The 16,188-nt window shown below is 34.8% G+C and overlaps 1 protein-coding gene across 1 annotated transcript in view; it reads right to left on the reverse strand.

Moving 5' to 3' along the window:
* Window positions 1-372: 372 nt before the first annotated feature.
* Window positions 373-16,188, reverse strand: part of ITGAV (integrin subunit alpha V) — a 95,403-nt gene continuing 79,587 nt past the window's right edge. Inside the window, exons 20-30 of the mRNA XM_003944208.4 lie at window positions 15,738-15,885; window positions 15,174-15,266; window positions 14,513-14,592; window positions 14,076-14,156; window positions 13,530-13,635; window positions 12,099-12,257; window positions 11,176-11,289; window positions 5,549-5,662; window positions 5,320-5,427; window positions 4,304-4,426; window positions 373-4,038 (exon numbers count right to left, since the gene is read on the reverse strand). Of these exons, the coding sequence (XP_003944257.1) occupies window positions 3,943-4,038; window positions 4,304-4,426; window positions 5,320-5,427; window positions 5,549-5,662; window positions 11,176-11,289; window positions 12,099-12,257; window positions 13,530-13,635; window positions 14,076-14,156; window positions 14,513-14,592; window positions 15,174-15,266; window positions 15,738-15,885 (1,222 nt within the window). The 3' untranslated portion in view covers window positions 373-3,942. The remainder of the gene's footprint in view (window positions 4,039-4,303; window positions 4,427-5,319; window positions 5,428-5,548; window positions 5,663-11,175; window positions 11,290-12,098; window positions 12,258-13,529; window positions 13,636-14,075; window positions 14,157-14,512; window positions 14,593-15,173; window positions 15,267-15,737; window positions 15,886-16,188) is intronic.

Genomic DNA, 16,188 nt, shown 5'->3' on the forward strand with positions numbered 1-16,188 from the left:
GAGGTTATCCTTTTAGCACATTATTGCTAGTTCATGTAATTAAAAAACAAAGGCTGGGTGCGGTGACTCACGTCAGTAATCCCAGCACTTTGGGAGGCAGGTAGATGATGAGGTCAGGAGATCGAGACCATCCTGGCCAACATGGTGAAACCCTGTCTCTGCTAAAAACACAAAAATTAGCTGGGTGTGGTGGCATGTGCCTGTAATCCCAGCTACTTGGGAGGCTGAGGCAGGACAACTGCTTGAACCAGAAAGTTGGAGGTTGCAGTGTGCTAAGATCCTGCCACTGCACTCCAGCCTGGCAACAGAGCAAGACTTCCTCTCTAATAGTAATAAATACATCATAGAAATGATAAACCCCATACACAAAAGTGGCACCATATGCTTCAGTTTATTATACAGTCACAAGTTACATGTTGGATATCAAGCAGAACACTGTACCAGTTTTCACTAACTCAAATCAAGTTAGAAAATCACAAATTTAGAACAGATTCATTTTCTGTCTCACCCAATGTGGGTGACCACAAAGATATTTACTTTCTATGTTATTAGGTAGCAAATTAATTTGATATACTACACAGCTTCCAAGTTACCCTAGGACATTTCAAAGAATAATTCATTTCCAGCCCTAAATAAAATGCAGAATGGACCATTTACTGGTAAATAACCTCATGTAATCACTCTTTCCTGCTAACAAAAATAATACAAATATTTGTTTATATTAAGCTTACTAAATTAATGACAACTTTGAAATTATCTAGATTTGGTTACATTGTTATATTGCACTTGAGAACAATGACAAAAAACATCAAAGATTCAGTACCTCTCCCAAGAAGCTCATTATATATCAGAAGTTACAGTGAAATATAAGCATATATTGCATGCTGCATATTTCTTCTGTTCAAACCAGCCAACCAACAAACTGAAAGGGATATTCTCAGAAAAACTGAGTATTAAATAATTTCATCCACCTTTTTTGATCCTACAATCATTTTTCAAATTTTAGGTGTTTAAATTATTTATCAAACTATTACATATAAAAGCTATCTAAGAATACAAACAAGGTGACACTGAGATGGGTAGTGGCTGCACATAGGTATTCCAAAAATGACTCCTCCTTCTCCACCAAGCTCATTATTACATTTTGCAACTTAGGAACATATACCAACTTACAAATTGTTTGCCTTACAAAAATCTCTGATCTACTGGATACTATACTTTGATCACACAAATCTCTCTTAGGGTCACAATTCACCATCAAAAATCTTTCATGGCCCTCTTAAGCCAGTAAAGTCTCTTTTTACTAATACTTGAGTTTTCTTTATGGAAATCTAAGTGTTAATAGGAATTAACTATGAATAAGTAGTTTCATCACACAGGTAGAATGATGGCAATAAAATGTGACTAATTGTTTAACCTTTCAGAATAAAAATTACAATGATAATCATGAGAGAAAAGTAAAAGAAAAAAATGACTCATGTATTTTTCTCAACATATCAATTGTGAAATAAATATCTATATAAAATCATTGCCAGTATCACTATTTCTTACCAATGTCATGTTTTTAATACCCTCTAGTTCATTCATATGTTTTCTCTAAAATTAAATCAGATTATAAGACTTTTACACTTCAAAATGGATTTTAATTATCAATTAATCACAAATATGGTAGTATTTCAAATGTTTTGGAGATTAAAAGTTTTCATAGGACAATTTTTTGATATTTAATTATGATTAAAAAATATCCCAACATTTTCTTCAGAAAGTAGGCTTTCAAATTATACTTCTCCATATTTTTGTAGATATATAAATGTTCACTTTTTGAAGGAAAATCTATGCCTAAATCAATTACTTAAAACCCTATTTTATAAAGGTAATTTAAGAAATCATGTTAATTTCTAAATTACAGCATCTTGCAGTCTCCAATACAAGACTGCTTGCAAGATAGATGCCATAAAAGGAATAGATGGCACAAAAGCAAATCCTAACACTTTTGTCAAAGAGTGACTTTCTATCCAACATATTTTCAGAAATGACTGTTACTATGTGGTAAAACTATTAAGGTAAAATTTGTTATAGACTAACTTAATGACTGGTGGCAGGCAACATTTGGCCCTAGGATAAAAACATTTTCTTAAAAAAATTTAGATTTATTGGTAATAAAAATACTTACTGCATATGATTAAGCTCTTTCAAGCTACTAATAAAAATCTATACTCCAAGACCCATTACTTTTGAAATTCACTAAAGTGAAATGTATAGTCTTCAGTCCTAACCTGAATATCTCAACTAAATGAGCTCCTATTTTATGAATATATTCTCAAGATTAGCTCAGTCACTTGTGCATGAAATTACGAGACATGGTAAGATAAATTACAATTATTTTTAAAACAGCATAATAGTCAATTATTTAAGGGAAATATTTATCATTGCCTAATGAGGACAGCAGTTAAAGAGCTATTAAACTCTCCATTTCTAATGCACAACATGACGTAATTGCACAAAAATAGGTATAACTGATCATCATCCCCAGGCCTTGAGGAACTGTGAATAAATCATATATTCCTCTAGAAGATTCACCACTCTACAGAACCATATAAAACTACCACTTGCCACCTATGCGGCTTTATTAAAAATCCTAGAAAAGTAATTTATACTAACAAATCTAAGAAAGATTTAAAAGGTTTTCAATAACTTGAACTGCTTGTAAAAATACCTTTTAGAAGTGATTCTGATAGCTGAGACTGATTTTACACATTACTTTGCTTAAATTGAGGTAATATTCCTGTAACATCATGCTATTGCTAGAAGTAAATCAGTGAGTTGCCTTAAGAGTTTTTATTCAAAGCATTACTCACAAGGTTGGAGTGAGGGGTCCAGGTTCTTGTCAACTGTAAAGATTCCTCATTGATCTTGACCCATTCTCAGTAAGTTTTGGAAATGTAAGGAAAAATACATGAATAGGGAAAAATAAATTAATACTAACTAAAACCTCTGCTCTACTCTAAGAATGTATTACTTACTATGTGCATAAGCAACTATCTCTAAGAACTACAAACTTAGTATCTTAATAAAAATGCTTTCTTTTTTGGTACTGTAAATAGCCAGACTAAAACAATGGAATAAATATGCTTTGGAAATAATGTCCAACTCCATATGGCTTTAAGCATTGCAATATTCAGGGGAAATCAAACAATTACACAAAAGAGGCATTTGTGATTATGGAACTAATTTTTAGTATAGGTTGGCTTGAAGGATTTGACATAAAATTTATACAAGTTAAAATGTAATAAGATATCATCAATTTAATATAAACAAAAATGTAATAGCATCTACCCAATTTTCATATTAAAACAAAACATTGTACCTTGATTATTAAAAGCAAGAGTTTTGAGGGTATCATGTATGTTTTTTTTTTTAAAGTTCTACCATATAAGATTGTTAAAAAAAATCCAAGTTGATGCAGTTATAAAGTCTTTAGTATCCGAAAAGTAAACTGTAGTGTAGTATGTATTAACATTAAGTAGCTACACAAAAGACATGATTGCTAAGGTCCAAATTTGGACTGCTTTAAAATAATAACAACAACAACAACAAATAAAGTTCAATACACTAAATCAGAAACAGTAACTAAAGGTGGCACTATTTTATATAAAGCAGTAAATTAGGCACTACCTGTCTTATATACATTGAATAAAAACTATCCCTTGAAATTTTATTATTTAAATACCTAAAAACATAAGTCACTATGTTATTAAATGTATGTCTGAACTTATTTATAAGGAGAAGGTTTACAAATATTATTCTCATTTTGTGTTTAATGCCAATTAGCACTATCAGGAATAAAACCTTATAATTTTACTCCTCAAGAAGAAAGTTTAAATCTATAATAAAGTTGCCAATTCTAATGGGTCAAGATGTAGCATAACTTAAAAACTGCAGTTAAGTTTCTGAGTTTCCTTCACCATTTTCATGAGGTTGAAGCTGTTCCCTTTCTTGTTCTTCTTGAGGTGGCCGGACCCGTTTAAAAAAGCCCATCTGTCAGTTGAAGAAAAATGGTTATTATTACAACATCAGTGTAGAATCTAAAAATTATTTTTTGAGTGACTATATTACCACCAAGAAAATTTAAATTGTATTTTACACAATTTATCTTCCCTCAAATAATAAGTAATGCTGATCAAGTATCATCATCATAGGTCCTTTTCTTCCTTCCCTTACTTCTTTTCATTCTTCTTTTCCTTCTTCCCTTTCCCTTTTCTTCTGCTTTCCCTCTCTCCCTCTTTCTAAGTCCGTTACTTACCCTGTACATTACAAATACTAAAACAGCCAGTAACAGCAATCCTGCTAGAACTGCTAAAATGATCACCCACACAGGTACAGGCATGGGCGCTGGCTGAATGCCCCAGGTGACATTAGTGGTAACCTATTGAGGAAAAAAGGTTTTAGTTTTAAAAACAGTTCATGACTTAATCAACAAATATTTGAGTGAATATATTTTATTTTAATGGAATTCACAGCATATTCTTTTCCTGCATATGATAATTTAGTGGTTCCACATTTGGTATCAATAGCATGCACATACACACATCAAACTCCCAATGACACTGACTTCTGATTGCACCTGAATATGATTTTTCGTTTTTTAAGACAGAGTCTCACCCTGTCCATAACCCAGCCTGGAGTACAAGGGCACTGCAGTCTTGGCTCACTGCAATCTCCACCTCCTGGGTTCAAGTGATTCTCATGTCTCAGTCTCCCCAGTAGCTGGGATTACAGGTGTGCACCACCATACCCAGCTAGTTTTTCTGTATTTTTAGTAGAGATGGGGTTTCACCATGCTGGCCACGCTGGTCTTGAACTCCTGGCCTGAAGTGATCTGCCCATCTCAGCCTCTCAAAGTACTGGGATTACAGGTGTGAGCCACCACACCCAGCCTGAAATGATTTTTGAATAATTCAATCCAGTTTATGATGTGCTGATCCCATTTTTACTCTTTAAATATCATCAAAATGCCTCACTTGTTGCAGTTAATTTCCAACTTTCTAACTGTGCTAAGGGAAATTCCTAAAATTTCCCCAATATAATTTAGTATATACTAAGAAATCTCTTACACTGGACAAGATGCTGAACAGAAAAGTCTAGTTTTAATCATTCTGAGGTGGAAGAGCAAAATGATAATATTAAACTAGGTTATAATCCTATCACATAACTTCATTAAAGTATCAAAAGAGCTAAGGTGTCATTTTTTAGAAAATAAAAACATGTAGAGCATTTGAATTGAGTACATTTATTCCATTTGCCTAAACAATAACTTACCAATGTGGAGTTGGTGATATACTCAATTGGAAGGTTCTTATATGGAAACTCTATGACATTAAATGAAGCAGATGACTTCAGAGAATAGGAATGATTATGATTTTCTTTCTGTATAGAAATAACAAGGAGATGATTTCACAGATGTCGGACCTTTTTTATTTCTTTGGAAAAAAAAAACACACACACACAAACTGGATATGTTTGCCAAATGCTGCACCTGTTTACTTACATTAATAAAGGTCTCAGTCCACAGTAATGACTTCACATACAAGATTGCACTCTTTCCTCGGTCTAATCTTCCAACTTGGCAGATAATCTTCAAGCACTGAGAGACTCCACAACCCTGCCAAAACAAATCCTTTACTTATAAGGAAAAGGTCATTTTTTTCTTATAAGAAAATTCACCATTTTGGTTTTTTTTTTTTCTTTTTGTGTGATGGCCACAGAGAGATTATACAGATTATTTTCTCTTGTAAATAAACAGGCTAATAGTTGAGTCTATGAATGCTTTACATTGTGAAGGGGTTGGTATGTTTCTTTTCTTTTTTCTTCTTTTGCCACCCATGTAGTTCCTTGTAAATGAAGGGGTTGGTTTTAACGTGATTTGTTATAGAAGGATATGATCCATAATATTAAAAGATTCATTCTGTGATTAGAACTTAATATTCTTTAGGCAAACCCAAAAGATGGTGACATTTTTAAGATCTAAAAACCAGATTACAACATCTCTGTGGAAAAGAAAACAGAATTTTTAATGGTTATTCCATGCAGGGCCTACAGAAATCAAATCACATGCTGATGGCCTCTGACACATTTAATGTTTTAATCAGTAACTTGAAGGTTGGCAGCCAAAAGAAATAAATATTCTCCACCTTCTATATGCTGAACACACTGTATTGGACATGTTACATGTATATATCTCACAACAATGCTATCTAGTAGTGGTACCATTCAGTGATGATTAGGAATAGAAAAGAGATTCCTTGACCTGATAAAGGGCATTAACAAAAAGCCCACAGCTAACATCATACTTCTTGCTCTCCTAAGGTCAGGAATAGACAAGGAAGTCAACTCATGCCATTTCTACTCAACAGTGTACAGAAGGTTCTAGCCAGTGCAATTAAGTAAGAAAAATTAAGGCCAGGTGCAGTGGCTCTTGCTGTAATCCCAGTACTTTGGGAGGCTGACAAAGGCAGATCGCTTGAGGTCAGAAGTTCGAGATAAACCTGGCCAGCATGGTGAAATCCCATCTCTACTCAAAATGACAACAATTAATCAGGCATGATGGTGGGCACCTGTAATCCCAGCTACTTGGGTGGCTGAGGCAGGAGAGTCATTTCAACCTGGGAGGCAGAAGTTGCAGTGAGCTGAGATCATGCCACTGCACTCCAGCCTGGGTGACAGAGCAAGACTCTGCCTCAAAAAAAAAAAAAAAAAAAAGAAAGAAAGAAAGAAAAATAAAGTAAAAATGTATCCAGATTAGAAATGATAAAGTAAAGCTTTATCATTTGCAGATGACAGGGTCTTACATATAGAAAACACTAATATTGAAACTACACTAAAAAAGCAAGTACAGAAAAGGCACAGGACAAAAGATCAGTATGTAAATATGAGTCATATTTCAGTACACTATCAATAAGAAATCCAAAAAACAATTTAAGAAAACAATTTCCTTTAAAACAGCATTGAGGTCAAGAGCAGTGGCTCACACCTGTAACTCCAACATTTTGGAAAAACAAAGTGGGAATATCTTTTGAGGCTAATAGTTCAAGGCTAGCCTAGGCAACATAGTGAGATCCTATCTCTGCAAAAATGAAATCTGAAAATTAGCCAGGTGTGGTGGGTGCACACATAGCCCTAGATCTTCAGAGTCTCAGGCAGGTGGATTGCTTGAGCCCAGGATTTCGAGGCTGCAGTAAGCTGTAACTTTGCCACTGTCCTCCAATGTGGGTGACAGACTGAGACCCTATCTCTAAAAAATAAAAACAGGCTGGGTGTGGTGGCTCATGCCTGTAATCCCAGCACTTTGGGAGGCTGAGGCAGGTGGATCACCTGAGGTCAGGAATTCAAGACCAGCCTGACCAACATGGTGAAACCCCATCTCTACTAAAAAAATACAAAAAATTGGCTGGGCATGGTGGCGGGTGCCTGTAATCCTAGCTACTTGGGAGGCTGAGGTGGAAGAATCAGTTGAGCCCAGAAGGCAGAGGTTGTAGTGAGTTGAGATCATGCCATTGCAGTCCAGCCTGGGCAACAAGAGCAAAAACTCCTTCTCAAATAAATAGATAGATAGATAAAATAGCATTGAAAAGGATACATAGAAATCATGTAACCAAGGATGTGCAATACAAGTGCACTAAAAATGACAAAATATTGTTGAAAAGTTGAACAAAAAAAAACAAAAAGAGACAAAAAAAATTCAAGACTAAATAATAGAAAGACATACCATGTTCATGAACTGAAATGTAATGTTAAGATATTCCCCATATTGAGACAGGCTCAAGAAAATAGCTACCAAAATTCCAACTACCTTCTTTGAAGAAATGAACAAGCTGATTCTAAAATTCATACAGCATTTCAAGGAACTCTAAATAACCAAAATAATCTTAAAAGGAAAAAAAACTTATTCACATTTTCCTATTTCAAAATCTGAACTCCAGATGGTAATCAAAACAATTTGTTACTCACATTAAAGATATACATATAGGTCAACTAAATACAACTGAATATCCAGAAATAAATCCATGTATTTAAGATCAATTCATCTTCAACAAGACTGCCAAGACCATTTAAGGGGAAAGAATAATTTATTCAACAAATGATGCTTGGCCAAATGGACAGCCACACACAAAATAATCAATCTGGACCCCTACCTCACACCATACCAAAAAATTAACTCAAAATGAACAGGGACGTAAATGTAATAGCTATAAGTGTAAAACTTAGAAAATCGAAAAGCCTTGGTATAAATCTTCATGCCCTTGTATTGGGCAATGGTTTACAAAATATGACAACAAAAATACAAGCAACAAAAGAGGACATAGATAAATTGGACTTTGGATTTTAAAACTTTTGTGCATTAAAGGACACCAGCAAGAAAGTAAAAAAACAATTCACATAGAATGAGATAAAATCTGTGTAATCATATATCTAATGAAGGTAGTATCCAGAATATATAAAGAATACTTTGCTACTCAACAATAAAAGGCAAAAACCCCAATTTAAAAATTGGCAAAAAATTTGAATAGACATTTGTCCAAAAAAGATATACAATTGGAAAGATACTAAATGTCATCAGTCTATAGGGAAACACATATCAAAACCACAATGCGCTACCTTTTCACACCAACCAGGATGATTATAAAAATTTAAAAATAAACAAACAAAAACAGAGCATAACAGGTGCTGACAAAGTTGTAGAGAAAATATGACCCTTATACATTTCTGGTTGGGATTGTAAAATGCCGCAGCAACTTTGGAAAATAGTTTGACAGTTCCTCAAAAAGTTAAACATAGAGTTTCCATATGACCCAGCAATTCCACTCTTATGTTTATTCTCAATAAAACAGAAAAACATGTTTACATGGAACTATATGCTTGAATGTTCATAGCAACCCTATTCAAAATAGACAAAAAGTAAAAATAACTGAAATGTTGATCAGCTGATGAATGGATAAACAAAAGTTGGTGTGTCCACACAACAGAGTATTATTCAGCCATAAAAATGAAGTATTAAGGCACACTGCAACGTAGATCTTGAAAACATGCTAAGTGAAAGAAGCTAAACACAAAGGCTACATGTTGTATGATACTATATGTATGAAATGTCCAGAATAGGCAAATCAGTAGGAATGCACATTAGTGGTCACCAGGGGCTGATGACAGGGGAGAGTAGATAAACTGCTTAATGGGTACAGCATTTCTTTTTGGGGTGACAAAAATCTTTACAATTATAGCAGTAATGATGGTCCAATGTTGTGATCATACTAAAAAACGCTAAATTATACATTTTAAAATCATTAAAATGATTAATTTTATATAAGTTTTGTCTCAAAAAAAAAAAACAGATTCTGAGGGAGGAAAGAAGTGCAGGATCAAAAGTGGGGTTGGGAGGTAGAAAGCAGTTTCTATTTCACAGGGCTTGGTCAGGGAAGTCCTTTGACATAATTTTACTTTTAAGGACACCAGATGGATATGGGAAAATAAGCCACAAGGATATCTGGACAAAGAACTCCAGGCAGATGGAAGAGCAATTTTCAAAGCATGGAAGAAATATGTTTGGGGCTACCTGTTCAATGAAAAGCAAGGTAGAAATTTTGAGAAACAGAATAGTAAGGAGAGGAGATGCAGGCAGAGAGGCAGGAAGGGCCTGTAGATGTTGGGCTTAAAGGTCATTGTAGCCTCTTGCTTTCTCATTGAATTAGATGGAAAGGCACTGACTGACACAACCTGACCTGTATTTAAAAGGATCACTGTGGCTTCTGTGGCATATGAAGTACAACGAGGAGAAAGGCAGAAACACAGAGGTCAACCAGGGGTTTGACTATAGTCCAATTGGGAAGGGAAAGCAGCCTGGGTTAGGTTGTGTCAGTGATGAAACTGTTGCGAAGGAGCCAGAGTTTATACATTTTAAAAGTAAATATCAACAGAATTTGCTGAAATACAAGATGTGAGATTTGAGAGAAAGGAAGGAGTTAAGCATGGGGTCCAGTTTTAGACAGAGAATGAAGTTGATATTTACTAAAATCAACTACAAACATTATGGAAAGAGCAGACTTGGGAAAACCCAAGGGTTTATGTTTAGAATTAAGTTTGAGATTCCTATTAGATATTTAAAAGGAGTTTCTAGTAAGCAGTTGGATATCAGAATCTGAAGTTCGGTGCTGAAAATCAGACTGAAAATATAAATCAAAGTCATCTACACCAGATTGTATTTATAGCCATGAGAGTCAATAGGAAGAAGTGATTAAAGGAACCAAAGTCACTAAACACTTGAACCAGATAAGGACTAACAAGAACCACAGAATTTCACAATGTAAAAGTCACTAGTGATCACTATTGAACATAAACACTGTAACAGTGCTGGGCATGGTGGTTCATGCCTGACATCCCAGCACTTCAGGAGGCCGAGATGGGCAGATCGCTTGAGCTCAGGAGTACGAGACCATCCTGGAGAAAATAGTGAAACCTCATCTCAACAAAAAATACAAAAATTATCTGGGCGTGGCGGTGGGTGCTTGTAGTCCCAGCTACTTGGGGGATTGAGTCAGGAGGATTGCTTGAGCTTGGGGGGTTGAGGTCTCAGTGAGCTGTGTTTGGGTTATTGCACTCCAGCCTGGGTGACAAAGCAAGACTCTGCCTCAAAAAACAAACAAAAAAATGCTATGCCAGGTTCTCTACTACAGATTTAGAGATTTGTTAATCAAAAGAAAAATAAGTTAAACAACAATCATCTTTAAAACATTTTAACTGTTATATAGGCTAACTCAACAAAGGTTAATCAAATGCTCATTATTATTCTAGTGTATTTTTGTTGGGACCTTCCAGATTTTTTAGAATTGTACTAAAGCCTCAAAGATTTGGAGAAGGCCAAGAAAGAAGACAGTTAAAGAATGGAGTAGGCAAATTAGGTTGGGCCATAAACTAGATTTAATAGCCATCTACAAAATAAATCATTTGAAGAAAATATGGCATTAATCTGACTAGCAAAAAGGAAAGTAAATGGAATGCATGGTATAAAAATAAATGTAGTTGTTCAAGCACAGCTGTTGTTATTTTTGAAATGTTCTTTGGCGTCAGTCCTATAATCACTTATTTTTAAATGTTTATAGTGCATGTACTTGAAATGGCACTTACCAAAGTGTGAATATCTTCTTCATTGAAGGCAAGATCCCGCTTAGTGATGTGATGGTCCCGCTCACCTTGCCCAGCAACTGTTTCATTCTTTTCAGTTGTTTGCAAAGACGAGATCTAATGCCATCACAAGAATAAAATGGTGATAAATGATAATGAAAAACATTTTACATCAGCATTTTGATATAAACTCTTACATATGATTAAAAAATAGTGAATGAAAATTTAGTATGACAGAATATTTACCACCCAATATATGGTGAATGGCACGAACAAAAAATAAAGATTAGAATCTTTAATATGTACCAAAAAAGTTAGCTCTCCCTAGCCATTGTTTTCAGCCCTTCCTTAGCTAGAGTGGAAACTGACGAAACACAAACAGCCTGAAATTCCACAGTACATCTGTGATGTCAATCATGGGGTATATTTTAAATTTTGTTTATTATTATTTTTTTACTGTTCCTTGGTCCATATTGTATATTAGTTTCTTGTGCAAATCTATGATGGCGATGACAATATCCAAAAGCATATATAATTATATAAAATGACATTAGTCCAGGTCATGTAAATCAAAAGAATCATGAGTAAAATGGTATAGCTTATCCTGAAGGTAGAAATTTTAACAACAGAACACCTTTGATGTGATATTATACGCTGAACAAACCACACTGTGATGGAGTCAAGGTCAAACTGAATCACTGAAGGACATCTCATAAGGCTCACTAAGCATTCCGTGAAGATATGGTTCATGAGGACGTCAAGAATTAATTCTTACTCATTACATAAATGATCTTATCCTGAGTGTACTGCTTATGAACTAAACCATTTTTTGCAGAGTTGGTTTTATTTTATGAATTTCTTTTACAGGATTAGAAAGAAGGCAATAAAGTATTATTATAATGAAGAGCTGCTATTAAGAACATTACCTTAATTCTCAAAGGGTTGATTTCCATATCTGAAGTGCAGTTCATTGGCCCATCAATATCATAATGAAGGATATACAACAGAGTGTTATTGTTATATTTGTAAGGCCACTGGAGATGGAGCATCGCCTTGCTGAATGAGCTTGGACCATTGTTTCTCAGCTAAGGAGGTAAAAGAAAATGTATCAACACCTTCAGCAAAAATCTATACTACTATAATCATTCCCCTACATCAACTTCAGAAATCCTGTTAGCAACAGGGTTTAAATAATAGCATAGTTTCCACAGTTAACTTATAATTTAATTACAATATGACCATTTTTATACAAAAATGATCGAACTCAACATTTGTCTCTAACATAGAGTAATGTGTCATGATAAAAATATAAACAAGGCTGGGGGAGGTGGCTTATGCCTGTAATCCCAGCACTTTGGGAGGTCGAGGTGGACGGATCTCTTGAGGTCAGGAGTTCGTGATCAGCCTGGCCAACATGGTGAAACCCCGTCGGTGAAACGCTGTCTCTACTAAAAATACAAAAATTAGCCAGGCATAGTGGTGCATTCCTGTAATCCCAGTTACTCGGGAAGCTGAGGCAGGAGAATCGCTTGAACCTGGGAGGTGGAGGTTGCAGTGAGCAGAGATCATGCCACTGCACTCCAGCCTGGGTGAAAGAGCGAGACTCCACCTCGAAAAATATATATAATTATATAAACAAAAGGGGAAAATGTTAAAAAGTTGTTTTTTTGTTGTTTGTTTGTTTTTTTTTTTGAGACGGAGTTTCGCCCTTGTTACCCAGGCTGGAGTGCAATGGCGCGATCTCGGCTCACCGCAACCTCCGCCTCCTGGGCTCAGGCAATTCTCCTGCCTCAGCCTCCTGAGTAGCTGGGATTACAGGCACGTGCCACCATGCCCAGCTAATTTTTTGCACTTTTAGTAGAGACGGGGTTTCACCATGTTGACCAGGATGGTCTCGATCTCTCGACCTCGTGATCCACCCACCTCAGCCTCCCAAAGTGCTGGGATTACAGGCTTGAGCCACCGCGCCTGGCTAAAAAGTTATTAATGAAAGATGACAAAAAAATTTTCTTCCTATAGAAATATAGTTTTGATTATTTGCCATAGGTATTTTCAAATTTTAGTCAGAACTATAAAATGCCCATGACAAAGTACCAATGATTTATTTCTTTTATGCAAGTAGAACTAATTGATTTAAACAACAAATTATATAAATTGCTTTATTTAAACAAAGCTATTTGTCAAATAAAAATGAACTTATCAATAGGGAAAATACTCAAAGAAATCTCTGACACATACTTAACCAATGCAGAGTTTACATAAAAATCACATAAAATTGTTTTTGTAAAAATAGCTTAGTTGTTCCTCTCTTTGTTGGCTCGCTCACTAGGTTTGGGTAAAATCCAACAACTGCAAACCTCATAGATGTGCTGAACAACTGGCCCAACGTCTTCTTCAGTCTCAGGGTTCTCTTTGTGTTCCCAGTTTGGAATTGGAAGAAAGATATGATCAGGACTCGAGACTCTAAACAATGACCAAAGAAAACCTACCATGAATATCGAAATGATATAGTCAGTTCATTTTCAAAAGTACCCTGTATTTATTACTCAAATGAATAAAATTGGATCTAATTTTAAAAAATAGTTTAAAAGAAAACTAATGAACACACACATGCACAAAAACTGCTCTTATGAAATATACACATAACAGGTGAATTGATAATTTGTGTAAAAGTTCAATAAACTTATTTTGTGCATGTTGTTGCTATGTCTTGTTCATTTTGAGCATCACCCAGTATTGGGGGTTTGGAACACACCTAGGATTTTATTTCTATAAAAGCTAATGCCCTAGTAAAACCACCACTAAACGTGTAGTGTCTACTGTCCAGAAGACGCTAAGGCCTGATGGTTACCTTTAAAAAGCAATAGTAACAATGAGATACTCGACTAAGTATTCATACTGACCCTCTTATCTCAACTGCAGCTAAAACAGCAAGGTCAACTTGGTGAGATACAACTGGGCTTACTCTGTCAAAAAGATTTGTGCTGAAAAAGAAAAAAAAATACTCAGAACTGAATTACGCGTAACACCAAAAACATACAGAGGCAAACGTAGTGAAACTAAAAATTAACACAACAGAAGAAACAAATGTAAAGCTTATACCTCAAAATAATTATTTTCATTAACATTTAATTTCAAGAAGATGAATGTTTTATTTCTGGATTTTAAATTTTGTTTTACAAACTCAAACCTGACAATAAAATTCTTCTTATAAGTACACTATAATCAAGCAATAAATTTTAATCTGTACTATTCTATATTTGAAGTACATTACATAGTATATTTACAACAAATTCGTATTTATTCAACAGTTATAAGTGAATGCAAGTTGTTTTCACACCTTTGGATTTGTAAGTCAAATTTCACAGAAGTATCCATCTCTGACTGCTGGTGCACACTGAAACGAAGACCAGCTAAGAGCTGAAGGAGACAGTAAAAGATAGTAATGTTAGTCAATGTCTAATTAGCAAAATTTCAAATCCAATGTCTAAATAAAAAATAATGCTCTAAAATGGGGTTTTGCTGAGCTTACAATAAAACTGAACAAAGATAATTAAATCTGATTTTCTATCAAATCTATTTTACTTAAAGATACCTGGGCCAATCCATAAGAGAGTCTATTTAACAACAATTATTCGTCACAATTATTCCTCCTTATAATACTGAACATTTTTCTATAAAATGAAAAAGTAAATGATGTTGATACAGTGAAAATCTAGTAACTGGAGGCAATGATTTAATAACAGAAAGTTAACAACCAAAGTGTGTGCTGTGTTCATAGGCCAGGAAAGAAGAAATAGATGGTTTCTTCTTTCACAACCGATTGTTTTTGTATCTTAGTTAAAACTAAGCAAAACTCTACTAATCATTTAACTGTTAAATCAAAACCAATTTAATGACATTGTTTTGAAGTGTTTATTTTTAAAAATTACATGAGCCCAGAGAACAACATGCTCTTCTATTTGCCGGGGAGAAAAATGTGTTTAATTAAATTGTCTTACTTGAGTTCCAGCCTTCATTGGGTTTCCAAGGTCACATACCACCTGGCGAGTTTGGTTTTCTGTCTTAAATGCACAGGAAAGTCTTGCTAAGGCCTTTGATAGACAAAAAGGATATGAAAGGAAGTAAAACATCATGTAGTTGGATATTTCAGTTTCTCATTATACTAAGCAAATAAATCTATGAGCAAACCAGGAGGTAAGGGAAAAGCCAGAACTGGGTACAACTGCCAGATGGAAATGTGGAAGTATTTCTGAAAGATCCCTAGAGGATTGCAATACATAACCATACTGCCTCTGACAAATAATTTGATGGACAGGCTTAGACACTTTATCTATCTAACCTCTTTTCCAGGCACTTAGCTTGCAATTCTAAAAATGTCCTATCAATGCATTATGCAAAGTATTAGGCTTAAAAGGAATTATGTAAGATAGACCCTCCATTGTCTAGCAATTTAGCCTTAGGTAGAATAGCTAAGCTTGTGCTTCACTAAATGGGAGAGCAGCTCATTAATGTTAATGAGACCTGTGAGTGTATTTCGATTTTTAAAGAGGCAGCCTGCTTACTTCACTGTTTCGGACAACCCCGATGAAATCAGCCTGCAGTGGAATGGAAACGATGAGCTCAGCTTCATAGGCACCTTCTCCTTGATTCTGAGCCTTAACAATCAATGTCAGAGGGTTGTCATCCCCAATATAGATCTTCTTTTGATCACTACAAGTTAATACAAATCCAGACTGAGAACTAAGACTACATGGGAGAGTATGACTGTTCAAAGAAACAAGAGATAAATACACAGCACCGACATGTTCAACAGTGTCTCAAGATATTTTAAGACTAATTCACAGCTTGATAGAAAACGGAAAATAGCACACTGGCTGCAAATTCAATGCTTCTCTCAGTAAAAATAAATGTTGATACCACTAATATATCACTATCATCCATATCTATTACTGAAATGAATTGTATGAACTTTGCAATTCCCCAATATTTTTCTAAAAGCTAAATTAATCAATT

The sequence above is a fragment of the Saimiri boliviensis genome, chromosome 5 (genome assembly GCF_048565385.1).
Source record: "Saimiri boliviensis isolate mSaiBol1 chromosome 5, mSaiBol1.pri, whole genome shotgun sequence".
NCBI classification, from domain to species: Eukaryota; Metazoa; Chordata; class Mammalia; order Primates; family Cebidae; genus Saimiri; species Saimiri boliviensis.